General features: G+C 39.2%; 1 protein-coding gene across 1 annotated transcript in view; it reads right to left on the bottom strand.

Moving 5' to 3' along the window:
* The window catches only part of igf2bp1 (insulin-like growth factor 2 mRNA binding protein 1), a 55,077-nt gene extending 47,363 nt beyond the window's left edge, over positions 1 to 7,714 (bottom strand). The window contains exons 1-2 of the mRNA XM_062438760.1: positions 7,540 to 7,714; positions 6,228 to 6,288 (exon numbers count right to left, since the gene is read on the bottom strand). Of these exons, the coding sequence (XP_062294744.1) occupies positions 6,228 to 6,288; positions 7,540 to 7,714 (236 nt within the window). The remainder of the gene's footprint in view (positions 1 to 6,227; positions 6,289 to 7,539) is intronic.
* Positions 7,715 to 18,163: the final 10,449 nt, after the last annotated feature.

Here is an 18,163-nt window from a genome sequence, read left to right as displayed (position 1 = left end):
TTCCTGCAGTCTTTAATGTGACCTTTAAGTGTATTTCTTCAGTTCATGCTTTAATAGACGCAGGTATAGGATAATAATCATAAATGTGTTTATGTGTGTCAGATGGTTTTCATGGTGGAAGTGGACTGAGGTGAAAGCAGAAACAGCAGTTTGATCAAATAAAGCGGGAGGAAGTGTGAGAAGTGTGAGAAGTGGTTGATAGCTTGCGGGGGGGGAACAAAAAAGGTAGTTTGGTGACGTTAATGCAAACTTGATGATGTACAGAAGGTAAACAGCTGAGATTTACTCTAACTTTTAAATCTTAAAGGGAGATTTGGTAGCTTGACAGATTCTAAATACTTCAAAAATTAAAAAGACTAGAAAGATGATTTCTTTCTCTTTTTAAAAAATGTTTAATTCGGAGGAAGTTAGATATAAAGTGGCTTTTGGTATATTGCTTTTTTAAAAATACAGATGACTAATATATAGCATTTTTAATGATATATAAAGACAGATTTGGTGAAGATATGATTATAGAGTACACCAGCAGCTGTTTAACATTATAAACTCATATCTGGAAGTGACATCATATTTTTTGATTGGACATAGAGGCTCCCTCATCTGTCCTCCATGTTTCTTTTCTTTCTATTCAAAGCATGCATGAGCTGTTGGATGGTTCATTATGAAGCACATTTAGAAGAAGAGATATGGAGGAAGATGTGTTACTATTTTAGTTCATTCTACATAAACTGAAATGTAATAAGCAGAAATTCGTGTGTGTGTGTGTGTTTTCAAATAGAAGTCGTACTAATGGGGCTGGAAATGATGGAGGGATGGATGACAGAAGGAGTGACTCACTAAAGCAAGTGGCGTCGCTTCGGTTTGTGATGAACTTGGACGGACGGATGGATGGATGGATGGTGATGGAATATAGGTGACGAGAGCAGGATGGGGGGGGGGGCAGATTTTGAAATCACACTCACAGTCGTGGACAGAAAGCAAGCAAACTGCTGTATTGGTATTCAAGCTGGCTTAGTAACACCTTACAGTTATTTTAGATGTAGCGATAAATAGAACACACAAGGATTCAAAATAGAGAAAACAACTAAAAGATACTTAGTTTTTTTTTAATGTTCTTAGATGAGAAACTTAAATCCAATAGCAAATTTTGGGTTTTTCCCCTCTATCTAACAATAATAGAAACTGTTTTTGCAAGTTTCTTATCAAGCTTTACAGCATGTGGCTGGTTTTTTCACTTTAGCTATAAAATGGCAGGTTTTCTGAATGGAGTCTGGTGTAGAATAAGCAGCAGAAGGTATTGAGTTGCAGTTACTGAAGAATTAACCCAAACTAAACACAAGATGAGCTCTAACTGCACAACAACTAATAACTAATAATAAAGTGGGGTAATAATAAGTGAGTTTGCCAGCATGTTTACAGCAAATAATAAAGAGACAGAGACTTGTTTTGGAGCAGTGAGGATGGAAAGGAGAAAGTACAACAGCTGGTTTGAGGAAGTTCACAAAAGAGGAAGTGACCAATTCATTAAGTTGCTGTCAATCGTATCATTACAGAACAAATGCTGGAGTCGCTGGTTTCTCTAAACACTGAAAACTACCAATCTGATATTAAATGCTATTGTTTTTAATGCCTTTACCTATATTATCTAAAGATTACTGACAGTCTGTCATATGCAAAGACAATTAGAGGAAGGGGTTGTGAATGAAAGTGAATGTAGAGTGTTCTCATGAGTCACATGGAATTCATTTATGGGAATTTATTGGGAATAATATAAATAACAGGTTAACTGGAAACATGCACCATGAGACCATATGATGTACTTTAAAAAAAAAAAAAAAAAAAAGCCCTCATAGTTAATCACATTATATTGTTAATCAAATGGAAACATTTCTGGAGTTCTGCATGTTGTGCATATTGTGGAGATCCAAGTCTAGTTATCAGCAGGGGTGTGAGTGAGCGGGGCGGTTGGGAGGGGGGGGGGGGCGGGTCTCTATTCCTCGAGAGCACAGACCAATTTTCATTTTATTTGTAGAATGCCTCAAGCTCAAAATAACTACTGGATTTCATGTCAAAAGGTGAGAAGTTGCCAAAATCAATCCTTAAATATTTCTACACTATAACACACACACACACACACACACACACACACACACACACACACACACTGAGCACACACAACCATACTCCTAAATCTGGAAATATTACAAAATGGGGTCAATTTCTTTGTCCTTGTTTAGTTTAAATGAACACACATGTAGTGCTCTGACAGTCCAATCAGGATTAAAGACAAAAATTAAATCTAATTAGAGGAAAAAAGACTCAAATGAAAACTTTTTCTAAATTTAATTAAATCTAATTAAAAGAAATAATTGGATTACATTAGTCATAAACTGGGTGTTTAAATTGTTTTCCCCTTTAATAAACATTTCTCTAATTCATAGAATTTGCTGCCACAATTTCTTGTGTTACATTTGTAATTCTAAAGATACAAACACATCATCTCTAAGCAGCCTTTAAAGATATTAAAGTCAAAGTGATTTTATGTGCTCAGTTTGTGCAGCACAATGTGTCTTTTTACATGAAGGATTCAGAACATTTTCACTTTTTTTTTTAATAAATGAAAAATTAGAGATACTGTTGAAATTGAGTCTGTGCAGGTCAATCAGTTAATCTTCATTTCACAAGTAGAAGATTCATTCATTTGTCGTGCTGCTGCTGCTGCTGCTTCTCTTTACGCTCACACATACTGCCATTCTATACGTTATCTTCCTTCCAAAAGGGCCAATAGCTTGTTCCCTCTGAACACACTCCCCCCCCCCCCCCCCCCTACACCATTTACCCACCCCCAACCCCTTCCTCACACACACACAATCCAGCTCCCCACCCTCCACCTCCTCCACCACTCTAGCTGACCTCCCACAAACCTCTGCAAGCCTGACACACATTTCAGTCAACTTCATGATGAATATTATCACCGTCTCTGAAACGCAAAACCCCTCCATCTTTCACTGGCACGTCCTTTTTATACAGACACACACACACACACACATATATAGCACAGTACACGTCCATAACATGGTCAGGGGTCAGCAGCAGTCAGGGGCGGCGCCCCCTGCAGCCTGTAAGGGCTCAGCAGAGACACTTTGAACAGAACAGAAAGGAGGAATTGAACTCTAGAACTTCTAGGCGGCCCCCTCCCCCCCTTTAAAGAAAAAAGAAAAAAGAGAAAAAAAAAAGGGTTTGTTCCCACTAAACACACGCCCCTCCCTCCCACACACACAGGCTACACACACCTCCAGTTTGGTTCCATGTACATGCATCACAGCAACTTCATGGCGTTTTTTAACACACGTATTTCAATTGGAGGTGTGCACTAAAGGATCCAACACAGCTGATTGACTTCATGAGAGTCACACAGCAGCCAGCAGTCATACAAACAGCAACAACTGACCTCCAAACTCTCTCTCACTCACACACACACACACACACACACACACACACACACACACACACACACACACACACACACACAAACTGACTTTTGACAAGAATACAGACAAATTTCAAAAATAATAATAATAAAAAGAAAAGGATTACAGGAGCAGCTTGACACGTATTTCTGTGAAATATATATGTAAATAAATTAAAACTACACCACCGTCACAGTTGGGTTTTTTGGGGTTTTTTTCTGGATCTTCTCGTGTGTGTGCTCACATTGACGTTCATTAATAAAAACGCCACTACACTTTAAACTGTTGTTGGAGGGTTTTTAAAACATTTACAAAATAATGAAGTAAAAGTGTGTGAACTCAAACGTCTCACATGTGCGCGGACGGTGAACAGCTGAGCAGATGTTTGACATCAACATTTAAGCACAATTATTTGGCACATCATTTTTTTTTTTGGATAATGTGCCTGTGGCTTGTTGGGAGTGTATGAACGGCCATTTTAAGAATGGGCTTCCAAAAATATATATATTTCCACCCCCCCACCCCTCTCTTCTCCCCCTCTCCCTCCCTCGATATGAATTGTCTGCTTTCACATAGGAATATTGAAACATGTGAAGTAGGCCAGTGGTTGTGGAGCACAGGGCGAGCAGGGCGCTGAGCAGACCCGGAACGACACGCAGTGAAGCCCCACAGCAGCCTCCACTGTGCTCCTGCTTCACTCACTGCCTCGCCATTTTGCCCTCACACTGCCTGACGTGGAGTGACTCCTCTTTTGCGTGGACACACCACGTGTTTGTGTGGAGAGAGCCACGGTAAAGGCTTGAAGCTCACCCACAGTGCCCCCCACACCCCCACCCCCCTCCCTATACTCACAAATCACCTTTTATCATTATGGCTCTTCAAGGTTATCACAGAGAAGGTCTGGGACGCTCTGAGCACAAACGGCAGCGCCATCAGAATAATTTACCGACCCGCTGGGTGATTAGAAGAAATTACAGCCTGCTGCCATGTTGGTTCCCTGAGCATTGCAAGTGACCTGTTTCTTTAGTTTGACTCCTACGTGATTCAGACCCACTGCTTCACGCCATACATTAACATAAAGATCACACTGTGCCCCCCCCTCTTCCCCATTCTTTTTTTTTTTTTTTGCGCCGGATCTGTGTTGCAACATTGCTTGGTGTGTTCTCGTGGCGCAGGGCGGGCGCACAAAAACCAGCTCAAATTCAAATATTTAGCAAGATTGTCACAAAAGCACACGAGTGGAAATTAGAAAATAAATGTGATGATTTATTTAGAGCTAAAAGTGGATCAAAAATAATGAAAGCTAAGCTCACAGGCCATTTTGATCATGGGATACACACATACGCACACATGTGGCCAAATGGCGGAACATGGAGAGCTGTGCTGACTGCTCACCTCGTATCTGTGCCAAAGGTTACAGGCATGAATGATGGTCTATAGGCGAATTCCATAATACTGTTTAAAGCAGGTCAAGTCTGGCTCTTAGCACAGAGCAGCTGATCTACAGTGGACTTCAGTTTATCCTCTGGACCCTGAAAATCCAATTTTTTTTTTTTTAAATACTAAAACTACAGCTTCTATTTTTTTCCTCCATTAAAATGCTTTGGTGTGCAGATGCACCAAATGTGTAAAATATGCACACCACAGTTCTGCTTTAATTTCCCAACTAGGGAAAAAAACAAAAAAAGAGCTCAAAGTAATATAAAAATATTAGAATTATCCTCCATTAAAAAAAAAAACTCCAAACACACTGTTGTGATTTTACGAGAAAACTGTGACATTTCACACAAATGCTGTGCTCGGTTTATTGAACATTTTGAAACTATTAAGACTCGAATCACACAAAGTAAACAACCACACCTTTGCTGGAAATATTTTAACAAGTCAGGAGTAAATTAAATAAATTATTATTAGCCTCAATTGAACATTAATCTGTCATAATGAGTTGTAGAAGAAGTCGTTTTTTTTTTTTAAATAATTCGCAGCCAGATGTTTAATTAAATTAAGCATTCACAGGCACACACACCACACCAATTTTGTGGAGAAGTACATGCATGAAAACTATGTGTATGAGTAAAATATTAATAATGAAGCATGCACTCCAAAAACAGACTTTTAAAAGTTATACAAGATATAAACACACGTTTCCCTTAATGCATATTATCCTGTGTAATTCTGAATCTTATGTTAAGTGAGTGTAAAAACTGCGGGCTTCATGACAGACTTGGCCTGCAGCCTGCCAGCTTACAGGACTGCTTCTATCCTAATGTGATGACCTAGCGAAGAATATTATCTCTACATGCTTACTGGCTTCACCCAACACCACTCAAGCAATGCCACCATTTTCAAAAAAAAAAAACCCTTAACTGCACCACACAGCACGGCGGGGAGCAGCTCCAGCTAAAGCAGTGACAGCTTCAGTTTCACAGCAATGGCCGACAAAGTTGAAGCTCAACACTGTCACAACCAACACAAGCCCTAAAAGTAGCAGCCGGAAACAGCTTCGAATATGGCTCCAGACACAGTCCAAAAAGGAACGTTTCAACAAACCCCTCCGCCACTTAATGCACATGAATTAAATAGTTGTATACAGTTATAACTTCATTAAAGAAAGGCCTGAACAAGGTGATGCAACACATGAAAAAAGGGGGTCTTGGAGAAGGGGAGGAGGAGGAGGAAGAGGAGGAGGAGGAAGAAGAAGAAGAAGAGGAGAGAGAGAGAGAGGGGGGTGACACAGTGCTGAATGCTGTTTAGTACCTTTGCTTCTTGGGGACGGAGTGCTCGACCTCAATACGTTTCCCTTGAAGTTCCACTTTACCTGAAAATAAAGAGAAAAGAGCCGAGGTTGAAAAACACACTGTGGCTACATGCTAACTGTTTGTAGGCCTGTGCTATACTGCAGGCCTATGGTGGGAATATCCTGTATTCGGGGGTGCGTTGCTATAGTGGAGGACCCCTCACTGCTAACTTTTAAAGCTGCAACTTATTTAAAGTAGTAGAAAAAACAGAAACGTAGAAGAAGAAGAAGAGAAGGCGGGAATGTTCAGGTGTGCTTAAAACACTAGCTAGCTGAAAAAGTCGTGGAACAGTGGAAGTAAAGTGTGTAGGCATGTTACATTCTGCCTTTTAAATGAGCTTCTCAAAGCCTCAAGAGATACTCTGTGACAGCTAGACGTGGGTTTATTTTCTGTACAGTGACCGGCCATGTTTGTGTGTAAACGGGTTAAAGTCCACTGTGCTTGTACGCAGAGGGAGTGTGTCTTTGGGAGTTTGGGTGTTTGGTGAGGTTTCATGTAGAAGAGGCAGAGGGGAGCTGACTGGCATGGCGACCTTGGCTACTCACGTTACATATGTAGGAAATCATGAGAATACAGAGAAACGGCCTTTAAAATAAAATTTTAAAAAAGCAGCCGAGCCTCCATCTGAAGCAAGCTTTTACAACAATGGTGCAGCTAGGCGATTTTTGGATGAATGTCGGTTGTGAGGCCTGTTTCGGTGAGTAGACAGGGTAAGATATTTTTTCTATCTTTGTCATAGTGGAGAGCCGGCTTAAAGGGGGAGGGGAACCAGCAAGGCTTCATTATATATCACAGGAAAAGAAGCACATGAAAAAATCACTCACATTCACATTTTGAGGCCGAAAACGGGCGAGCCTTGTTTATCACAGCATTTTACATGACCTCCATTGGTTAAATAGCAATATAGTAGAGTAGGCTAGTGCTTTACGTTCGCTCAGGCTTTACTGTATAGCTTTACGTTTACACTACGTGTGTCCCTCCCCCCTGCAAAAGTTGAATGGCTCCCCCCTGGGCGTGTAGCTCTACACACACACACACACACACACACACCACGATTCATTCAGCAGTTAAATAATTGTGTGGATTTATTTTTATCCAGCATGTTCATGTAAAGAGCCTCGGAGGTTGACGGGTAGTGGAAGTGGGGCACACACCGCTCAATGTGGGCATGCACTCGTGGTGATACACCGGTGTCTACGGCTCGCCTTCAGAATGAATGAAACTAAAGGTGGAAGAGGGTCTTTGGTGGTCAGTAGTCCACCTTAACTCACCAGAAAACGCCTCGATAGCCTTCATGGCCCATTGATCGTCCGGACAATCCACAAACGCATAGCCGGTTTTCATGAGAAACTGTCCGGAGTATGGGATCTTGTGGTCGTCAAAGGTTTTTCCTAAGTCCTCGGCAGTCACGCTTTCGCCTAGATTCCCAATGTACAGCTTGTGCATGGTGGATAATTGTTTTTCCAAGTCCCAAAAAAAAAAACAAAGCTCGAAATAACTGAAATCAAAGCCAGCAAAAAAAAAAGTTTCTCTGCTGAATTTGTTAATAGCGCAACAAGATATTGTCACACTTGCCACACTAACTGAAAGTGGAAATCACGCTATAGAAGACAAGAACGTCTAAAAAAAGAGGGGGGGGAAACAAGATTAAAAAGAAAGATACAATACGAAACAAATGTTAATTCTCGGCGGCAAACTAAACAAAAAATGAAACAAAACGAGATTTCAAAAAAAGTGTAAAAATAGATGGTAACGCTGACTCTAGCTGTAAATCCAGATGAATAAGTGGAGCAGGAGGAGAAATGAAATCCCTTGACTTGCAGCCGGCCCCAGCAGGCGAATAAAGCAGCAGCCTTTCTATCGCGCTGTGGAGGAAGGTGGGTTGCACTGGGTGGATTTGATGATGGGTCTATGGTGGAAGAGTGGGAAAAACTATGGCGGGATATCAGGTCGGGAGAAATGTTTTCCTCTCTCTCTCTCTCTCTCTCTCTCTCTCTCTAGATCTCTACCCTTCCCTCTCTCTCAGCGATCCGCCTGCTGCCGGCAGATGGGTGACGCCGCCCCTCCACCGACTCCAATTCACGTTTTTTTTTTTTTTGTTTGCAAAGAGGAAACCACGTTGGTTTTTTTGGAGTAGGTTAGAGCGAGAAGGAAGGGGAGGGGGCATCCCCCTCTCATCCTAGGTTGAGTGCGCGTGTGTGTATATGTGTGTGTGTGCGTGTACGCGCACGCGTCTGGGCACACAACTCGAGACCCCTAATTCCGCGCTGTGCTCGCGCCATCCTGTACTGTACTGTACTGGACTGTACGTGCACGCGGGGCAGTTTGGGGTTTTTATGTAACACGACGTAGCCACACATGCGCTTTATGCTCTTCGGCTCGTGCAGGCGAACATTGAGCTATAGTATAGACACACGAGACTTCCTTCACCTCTCAGTAATGTCAGCTTCAAGCTAAGAGAGGACAACCTTTGGGCGTCGAGCTGTTTTTATTGCCTCCACTCACGTCGCCCTGTTGAATATGTGAAGGCCTAGGTGCTCACAACTTCTCCCAATTTAAATAACAAGACACCGCCTGCTAATTCTATAGCATAGCACCCCCCTCCACCTCTCTGCTGTTCCCGCCCTCTGGGTGAATATGATGCATGGTAAAGAAGTTAGTAGTCCTGATGTTACATAAATGACCTATGGTGAACCTCAGGCTGTTTGGGGCGGTGGAACAAAAGGTCCAGGGCCCCATTTTGTTTCAGGGGCCGCGAGGGCGCTGCTACTGCAACCTGCGGAAACCCATCCAGTCACTGTGATACATTGTTGCCCCAGAGCCCCATTAACTGAAACAATGTATCATGTATGGCGGCGGCAGCGTGTTACTACAGCACAGTCCGTGCCGTTGTGCTCGAGGCGGGCGGGGAAGCTCGTAGTTTACGTTAAACTGCACCGCCCCTCTGCTTTTCAGCCACTTTCTGCAATTATCGGGCTTTTTAAGTTGCTCGCAAGGGTCACGGCTTCCAACAGGCGACGGCCACAGTTATAATCCAACTTGAGCAGTGTGCGCCCCACCCAAGCAGGAGCATATAGCTTCATGCTTTGTCCGTTTTGTCATATGTGCGCGTGTGTGTGCGCGTGTGTGTGTGTGTGTGTGTTGGAGTGGGGGGCGCAGAGGAAATGGCAGTATGGCGCAGTCTACAGCACCACACACACACCACGCGCCCCCTCTGCGTGGATGGAGGCTTCTCAAAATGGAGGCAGTGACTGATGCACGGGCCTGCCTCTCCCACACACACACACACACACACACACACACACACTCACACACACAGCCCTACAGAGTTTGGCTCTGGTTCACATTTGCGCTCTGTGCGTGCATTGTGTGCCTATCTCACGCTTTCCTGTGTTGGTAAAAAAATTGATGTCCATGATTGAGGTTTTTTGAAAGGGTTTTTCTTCCGTGCAAGAGACAATTTAGACTTTGTAGCCAAACTGTTGACGCCCGGAGGCAACGTGGCACTCAAGCGCGCTCGCTTGGTTAGAAAATGGCTCCTATGCTCTCAAAATGGAGCCAAACTCTCAAACTGTCTGTAGAGTAACTGTTGCCTCACAATGGAAGATGCTAACAAATCATACACGTTCATCTTAAAAAGCATTACTATTTGTTTAAAGGAAGAAATCCGCCATTGTTGAGTGGATCTGATGAAACGGTGCTCGCATAGCTTCTCAATGAATTTCTATGCTTCTTTTTCTACATGAATATATGAGCTATTAATTGTATCTTTCATAATAACTTTAATGGTATTTGAATATATCTGTATTAGCATGTATGTTTCAGCCCTGAGAATGAATAGAATAGAATCAATAGAGAGAATAAACATTACCTGAAAACCTGTTCCTCTTAACTTGATCTAATTATCACATTCAATATTATAAGCACAAGTGTGACACGTCTTACTCACAGCAATATCTTTATTAGATTAGATAGCCTGAAGAGCAGTGTGAAGAAGAAGAATGGGAACACACACAGTAATTATGCTGTTATGTATAACAGCGTCAGGGTGGTTGGATGTAGCGTCATGATCTTTTTCATGGTGAAGTCACATCACACTCCTCATTTCATCCTACCTCTACCACTCCAGCTGTTTGAGGACATACACGTTAAGATTCTCTCTCTCTCTCTCTCTCTCTCTCTCTCTCTCTCTCTCTCTCTCTCTCTCTCTCTCTCTCTCTCTCTCTCTCTCTCTCTCTCTCTCTCTCTCTCTCTCTCTCTCTCTCTCTCTCACACACCCTCTGTCCTGAGATGGCTTGAACCCTTCTTCCCAACCCCCCTCTTTCTTTTTCTTTCTCTGAAACTCTCACACACACACACACACACACACACACAAACAGTGTTCACAGGGAAGCTGATGAGGTCACAGGCTAGGGTTTCCAAGGGTCAAATAACCAAAATAAGATCCAAGGTATTTGGAGGCTTTTAGAATGTGAGTGAGTGACTTGTGTCCAAGGTTGAAGTGAAGAAAAATGTTTTTTAATGTTTTTTTGTTAGTTTGATGTTGATTGGTTGATGTTTTATTGAATTTAGGGGAACAAATTCAGCTGTCCATAGACACCAATTCAATGATTCACCAAGACCAGAAAGATTAAAAGACTTAATCGTACAAGTTATAAGACAAGCTTGTGACAGGTTTTCTAAAAACATTTTTTTTAAAGTATATTTTTCTCACAGAAGCAGAAATATGAAACTATAGTTTTTGGAGTCAGTGAGTGTTTTGAGCCCACTCAATCACTCCATAATCTGTGCTCTAAAAATAATAATAAACTTCCTCACTAATAGTTTCATAATTTCCCTCCTCCTTCACCTCTTAACCCCAACTCCTGTGTAAACTGAAAATTCCTTTCTGCTTATCTTTTCTTCAACCTAACAGCAGTGCCCGCCTGCTGTCATTTCACGTTTTAGTTTCCTCCTTCATATATAACCCACACATTTAGTCTGGGTCTAACATATCAGTGTTTAGAAGCTTCTCTAAAACTGCTTTTAACCAATGGAATTCTTCATTTTTTAAGTTGAAATTTAAAGTCAGTCTTTTTCAGTTTCAGCTCTGACATAAGAATCAACTATCTAAATTGTAACAGGTGCAGCAGGTTGTAAGAGTTTCAAGCAAAATGTGTTTAAAGCAACAAAAGTTCAAGTTTTCATAATGCAGAATAATTGCTCCTCTGAGTTTTACACTGTTTCAAATGAATGTATTATTATTAGAACTGCTGTAATAATGTGTACATTGCATTTTCATGTTGTAGAGCTTATTGTGTTATTTAATTAAAACATGAGAGAAAACAGTGAAAACTGACTATCAAAAATTCCCAGAGGCTAAAATGATGTCATTACATGTCTTATTTTGTCCACCTAACAACGATATTCAACTTATTCTAATGTTATAAATAAAGAAAAGTGATAACTTCTCATATTTAAGAAGCTGGAACTATCAAATGTTCTTGTTCTTTGTTTTAAAAATGACAATTAATAAATAAGTATGTTTGAGTTGATGAACCTCTTTATTAATAGATAAATCATTCAGTTTTATTTATAACATCATAATTTATGAAGTGATAATAGGTGAATAGAAAATCTTTAAATGTTAAATTACTTTCAAATAAATGCAGCAGAGCATAAAGTTCAATATTCCCTCAGAATCTAGTAGAGTAAAAATAGAAAGTAGTGTAAAATGTAAAAAAAAAAAAAAAAAAGTGCCTCATATTAGTATAAGAGTAGTTAGTGTTACACATATATTCGTCCTCTAGTACACTTTGGGGAAATGGAAATTAGGAAATGACTTTTGTTTGTACTTTTACACTTCCTACCACTCAATGGCATCACAAGACCCTGTTAACAGTCTTCCCTTATGGGTGTGTATATATATGTGTGTGTGTGTGTGTGGGTTTGGGGGGAGGGGTTGATAGGGGGAGGTCAAAGGCTGTGGAGAAACAGGGTGAATTGGGCGGGAATGCAGAAGAAGGAAGAGATAAAAAAATGTAGAAGGGGTTAATGTTCATCTTTTGTTAGATCACTGCATTGTGTTGCTTGTAATGTAATATGACTGGAGAGTGTGTTATGAGCTTCTAATGCTTTTCTATGGCTGCTTCAACATGAAAAAAACAAGTTCCTAAATGAGTACATCACACTGTCAGCTTTAGGTGTACACATGTTTTTATATATTTAAATGGAGCTTCAGGGGTTATATTCCATCCTAACCACTGTTTTGCCTTCAAACTACATGTTTAAGATAGAATCACGCTGTTTACCCACCAAAGAGGTCAAAAAAGGTGACAGAGGAACAGTATGGATGTTTGTCTGTATGCTGCTCTGCGCTGGGGGTCATTTCCCATCCCAACTCTCCACAGAGCTGAGTCACATAAGCTCAAAAGCCCTTCAAAGCTTTCCATTTATGTGCAATGTTTAACTGAAAGATTAGAGGAATCAACATTTTTTTATTATGAATACAGAGAAAAGTTTTATCTGTGTCTGAAGTCAGTGATAAGCTCCAGGGCATTTTTTAACATATAAATTAAGCTTTAAAGCTTGTGTGTGCTCATTTATTTCTTTATTGCAGTCAATAAATGTCATGGAAGGACTAAAACCAACAGATATTATGTGTGATAAGTGATATATTACTCCTCTGTGCTGTAGGACTCCATTATTCTGTAATACTAGCTAAAACAACAAACTTGTATTCATCCCCAGCTGAAAGTAGTACCCAACAAAATGCACAGTTTCCTCATGTTTGAGTGGCATTTGTTGAAAACTACAGTGCCCAGCTGACTCTTTTTCAATGAAACTATATTTATAAGGTGCTTTTAAACTTTTTTAGGGCTGAAAGCTACAAAAAACAGACAAGATTTCAGTGTTTTCATGGGATTTGTGGACAAAAGGGAAATTATAGAATAATGTAACCTTTTAATTTTAAGATCAGGGTTTCATAGCAACCTCTCAGTAGATGGAGAAACATTTTTTAGTTGAGAATAGTAAAGATAAAATTCAGAAATATCGTGTTGTGATATTGTTTTTTTATATAGGATCTTATCAACTGATGCTAAATCAAGGATTTCAGGTCAAAGTGCAAAATGAGGCTAGAATCACTTGGTCAAACTGAAGAAACGAATGATGGAACAATTTATTTATTTATTTATGAACTCACAATAAAAAAAAAGAGCCAAGAAGAGTCATTTAGAAACTCCACAATGCTGTTTTTTAACATCTGCAAAGTCTTTTACCTACGCGACAAATCTCAAGTCAGGGTTTTCCTCTGCTGCATTTTTTAGGCGTGGTGTTCCTCCTCCAGCGCCTGAAGGTACAAAACATCTCATGTAACTTCAGCCAAAATCCTGCAGAAGCAAAGAGACGGAGAAAAAGGAAGAAGAGTCCTCATTAGACGGGCCTGAACTGTAATGATGAGACAGCTGAGGCAGAAAGAGCCCCTCATTCAAATCCAAATAATGACATCCAGGCAGCGGGGGGGTTTTTTTGTTTTTTTCTCATCAAATTGAACAAACAAAAGATTTCCATTTTCTGTCCATAATGTAAACCAGAAATGTGTGTTTTGTAGTAGCGAGACCAAACCGCACAAATCTGACTGTTACTTACAAAAAAAGAATATGACATGACTTGAGACACCTGTGTCAAACATCTGTATATGTCCACATCTGTATTTTTAGGATAAGGCAAACGCCAGAATCTTGAATTCCTTTAATAAAATGTAACCTGAATCAAACTGATTACAATTATAGCTCCTTTATAAATCAACACACATCCTCCCTTTCTGAACTGTCTTTCCCTCTCAAAAAAAACTTCCCATCATGCCCGCTTGCCGTCTCTAAGGAACGACTTGTGTATCACGTGTATCATTTCTGCATTTAAAATGTGTTGATTTCATTCATCCGAAGCTTTTTATGCATATTTGCTGCAACAAGAAGAGAAACAGAACATCTGCTGCTGGACTAATGAGATCCACCATCAGCGTGCAGGAGATTGTTAGTGCCTGTATGTTTACAGTATAAACTATTAAACTAGTTGACCTGTTAGCAGTGAGTCTGAGCTCAGAGCCTGAATGTACTTATTTACTACAGTGTGTGTGGACATAATGAGACTCTTAGTTGCTTATTAAACAAATGGAGAACTATTCAGACAGGTTGGTTTCCTTTAAATGAAAGCTGGCCAGATGTGAGCCAACACACGTGCACTCACCTGATAACACCTGTGTGTGTGTGTGTGTGTTCTGTTTATTTAGAGTGCAGAAAAAATGTCAATGACTGATCTCATTCATTCAAATAAACGTATCAACAAATATCACACATCTGTTTTCAAGAAGGCTACACAAGTTTCATCAGAATGTCTTACACTGCAGGTAGAATTTAATATGATGTCACAAGTGATAGCAGGTGAACTTCTACCAGCATTGGGAGCTTTTTTTTCTGCTGTTACAGATTTAGTTATTTGGTCCAGCACCTTCTTTCTTATTCCAGATGTTCGCTTCTTCTACACAACAAATTTCTTAGCTATGTAAATATAATAATCTTACCTCAAGGTTTGTTTAGTAGAAGTGGAGTAGCTTTTGATCATACCACATGATCTTCATCAGCGGGTGACGAGATGTCCCTAAAGGGCTCAGAAAAGATCGAAATTCAAACAAATACATCCGCCGATGAAGATCATATGATATGAATGAAAGCTCCACAATAGCTATTAAATAGACCTTGAGATGAGATTAAGATTGAAACTTCAATTCTATTTATTTGCTTTTTTTATGGAGCTTTGGAATCTTTGTGTTTGGTGCTCGGAACGGTCATGAAATGTGGTCCAAAGCGTTGGAGAAAAACTAGTAAGAGGACCTTGAGTTAAGGTGGTTGTTTTTTGGCCACAGCTGAACAGTTTTTCCAGCATCTGTACGGCAACACGGAGGTAAGTTAACCTTTGTTATTTCCCAGATGTGTTGATGAACATCTGCATGGAGAAAACAAGAACAAGGAAAAATTCAAAGTAGAATCTGACCAATAGGATGCAGCACATTAAACTTCCTGTCATGAAATACAAATAATTAACATTTTTTTGGTATTTAGGTTTCAACTTTAAAACTCTTAAAAGTCCAAAAACTATGAAAAAAAAATGTTCCATCAATCACCATAAAAATGTGTTTTCATACAAATTGTTTTAATACTTTAAAAATGAAAAAAATGCAAAGTTAAATGTCTTCTTGATGTCAGTTAACTTTAGAGGGTTTTTTTCAAGGTAAATTCTACTGCACGAGAAATGTATGAAATAGTTCAAAAGTGAAAATAATGTTCACTTTGACATGACTGCAGGACTGTAGTCTCAGTGTTACTGTACATGTGTGATGATTAACCAAGCTCCAGTCTCCACCTCATTATACTGGGAATAAATCATCCGTTCAAATCACATTCATTCGATTAAAGTAAGAATGTAGCAAGCAGAACATACAGGCTCTGGATAACAGAAGAAAAAAAAACTACAAGAGCTATAAATGCAAAAAAAATGATCAATTTACTACATATTCAAAATTGTAAAAATGTGAGTGAAATCTCAACGTTTTGACTATGGGAGCATCATCTACTGGCCTTCTTGGAAATGTAATAAATGGATCCATTGTTATAGAAATGTGCTATACATAGAAACGTGCCTTGCTTTGCTTTGAAAAGCAGGCAGGTGATCTCTGACGGTACCTGAGAAGCACCAGCTGTTCCCACATTGCATATAGAGAGCAAGAAAGCTAATTAATTGCAATCAAGTCATTTGTGTTTAATTGATAACCCAACACATGAGTTCTTGTTTGTTTAAAGTGAAGTCACAACATCATCACTGTATTCATTGGCTGATTTTTTTTAAAATCCCTGAATCAAAAATACTCTGATTTGAATCATAACTTATTATTGAAATATTAAGAATCTATGAATATGTAAATATTGTTTCTTCCTCTTTCAGTCTCAGTAAAACCAGCCTCTGTCTTTTTGGACTGAACTGCTGTGATTGGTGGAAAGTTGGACAGATGATGCTGATATTTCTGTTTCACTGTAAATTTCAAAAATGAAAAGAATTCATTTGGATTTGTTTCAATTACAGTTATTCAGATATGACAAGTGATGAATGTACAGTTCAAACTGATAAATATTATACAAGCAGATCTTATTGTACATATGCTGTAAACATACAAATATGTACAAAAAAATGACCCCAGAAGCTCTATTTGATGTTTGTTTTCTACTGTTGAGACAATAAAATCATATCCATAAACTATACAAAATTTGACCCTAAACCCCAAAAATATCTACTTTTAAAATTCAACCAAAAAGCCCATCTTAATGTCCACTTACTAGCTTTTACCTGAGCTTTCAATCTCATCACAGTCTTCTTCTTGATGTGGCTCCACAAAAAGCTTCAGTCAGGATAATTGGGCTGATCCCATTCTGACCTATAAGACAAACATATAAATACATTAAGAAAACGGGGCCTTTACATTTCATACAGTAAGTATATGAGAGGTGTTGCTGTTAACTGGAGTTAAACTCAGATGAATGTGAGCTGACGCTGACTCAGCAGGACTTCAACATTCTTTGGCAAAAATAGTCTTGAAGATTTTAGTTTGACACAAAGATTTGACCCAGCATACTAAAGCTTGACAGTTTTTACTTTAAATCAATGAGAGCTCTTCATTTAGAAGCTCTAAAACACTGATTTGTTGATACTAAAGAAGGATTTGTAGTATCATTTGTTCATAATCAGAGTTAGAAATTCTATCCTCAGATTCCCAAAGATATTAAGTAAGTCAGGCTAATAAAATAGGGAATATTTCCAAATGGAGAAAAAAAGCATTTTAAGAATAAATATTTCATTAATTATAATCATGTAACAGCCTCAATGAAGCTGGACCAAACCGAACAGAGCGGGACTAACATGTTTGACGATTTCTGACCGAAAAATTCTGAAATTCTGTCAAATTTTTGGCCGAATTCGGGAAACATTTTATTTCACGTGGTTTAGTTTCAAACCATTTCCAGAAACGCTTTCAATTAAAATCCCCAAAAAAAAATGAAAGACTTCATCGTGCGTACGCTTCACTTCCTGTGCTGACATCACGGAAACAGGATGTTCTATTTCAGCGGCTGAGATGGAAGCGTAAGATTTTTTTTTAAAACACCTCACGTGAGTAAAAAGGTTATTTGTGATTCAGTGAGAGATTGTAGAGAAGGGTTAAAAAAAAAAAAACTGCTTTCAGTTTGATGGATTTATTATATAATTGTAAGCTTCATTAGAGCTCATACTGACGATGTGTTCAATGTGTAGAAAAAAGGCCACAAAACTCTGAGAAGGACAGAAATGTGTAGAAATATAAAGTATGACTTCAAAATAAACTACCTGAAAACAGCTGACTACTATTAGAGACATTTTACAATATGAAAAGGTTTTTTTTAAAAGCTCCTCTATTATAAATATAATATTCTTTAATTACTATTTTCACTACTGTAAACTCATTTCTGTATAGATATGTTATTGTGCTGTAGCTGATTAATGTGGAGCTGTACCATATTTCATAAAATCATCATATTTATAATGTGCCTAGTAACTATACTGACTGTAAGATATATGAAGAGCAGTATTTCACTCTGAACTGTATAGTATTGGTATTAAATGTGTTTAGTGACTTTCCTCCACTGGCTGAAACTCATCAGTGATGGTTGTTATGGTAACACATCTTTAACAAATTCAGTTTCTTTTCTGTATTGAATGATCTGAGTTTTCATCACAACAACAACAAAACCCAGTTTGTGGGTGTTACTATTTCACAGCAGCACATTTTCACCTTCCCAACAACCTCACTGATCAAATGTGGTGAATGTG

The sequence above is a fragment of the Scomber scombrus genome, chromosome 18 (genome assembly GCF_963691925.1).
Source record: "Scomber scombrus chromosome 18, fScoSco1.1, whole genome shotgun sequence".
NCBI lineage: Eukaryota > Metazoa > Chordata > Actinopteri > Scombriformes > Scombridae > Scomber > Scomber scombrus.
This window is presented reverse-complemented; position numbering and strand designations above follow the sequence as displayed.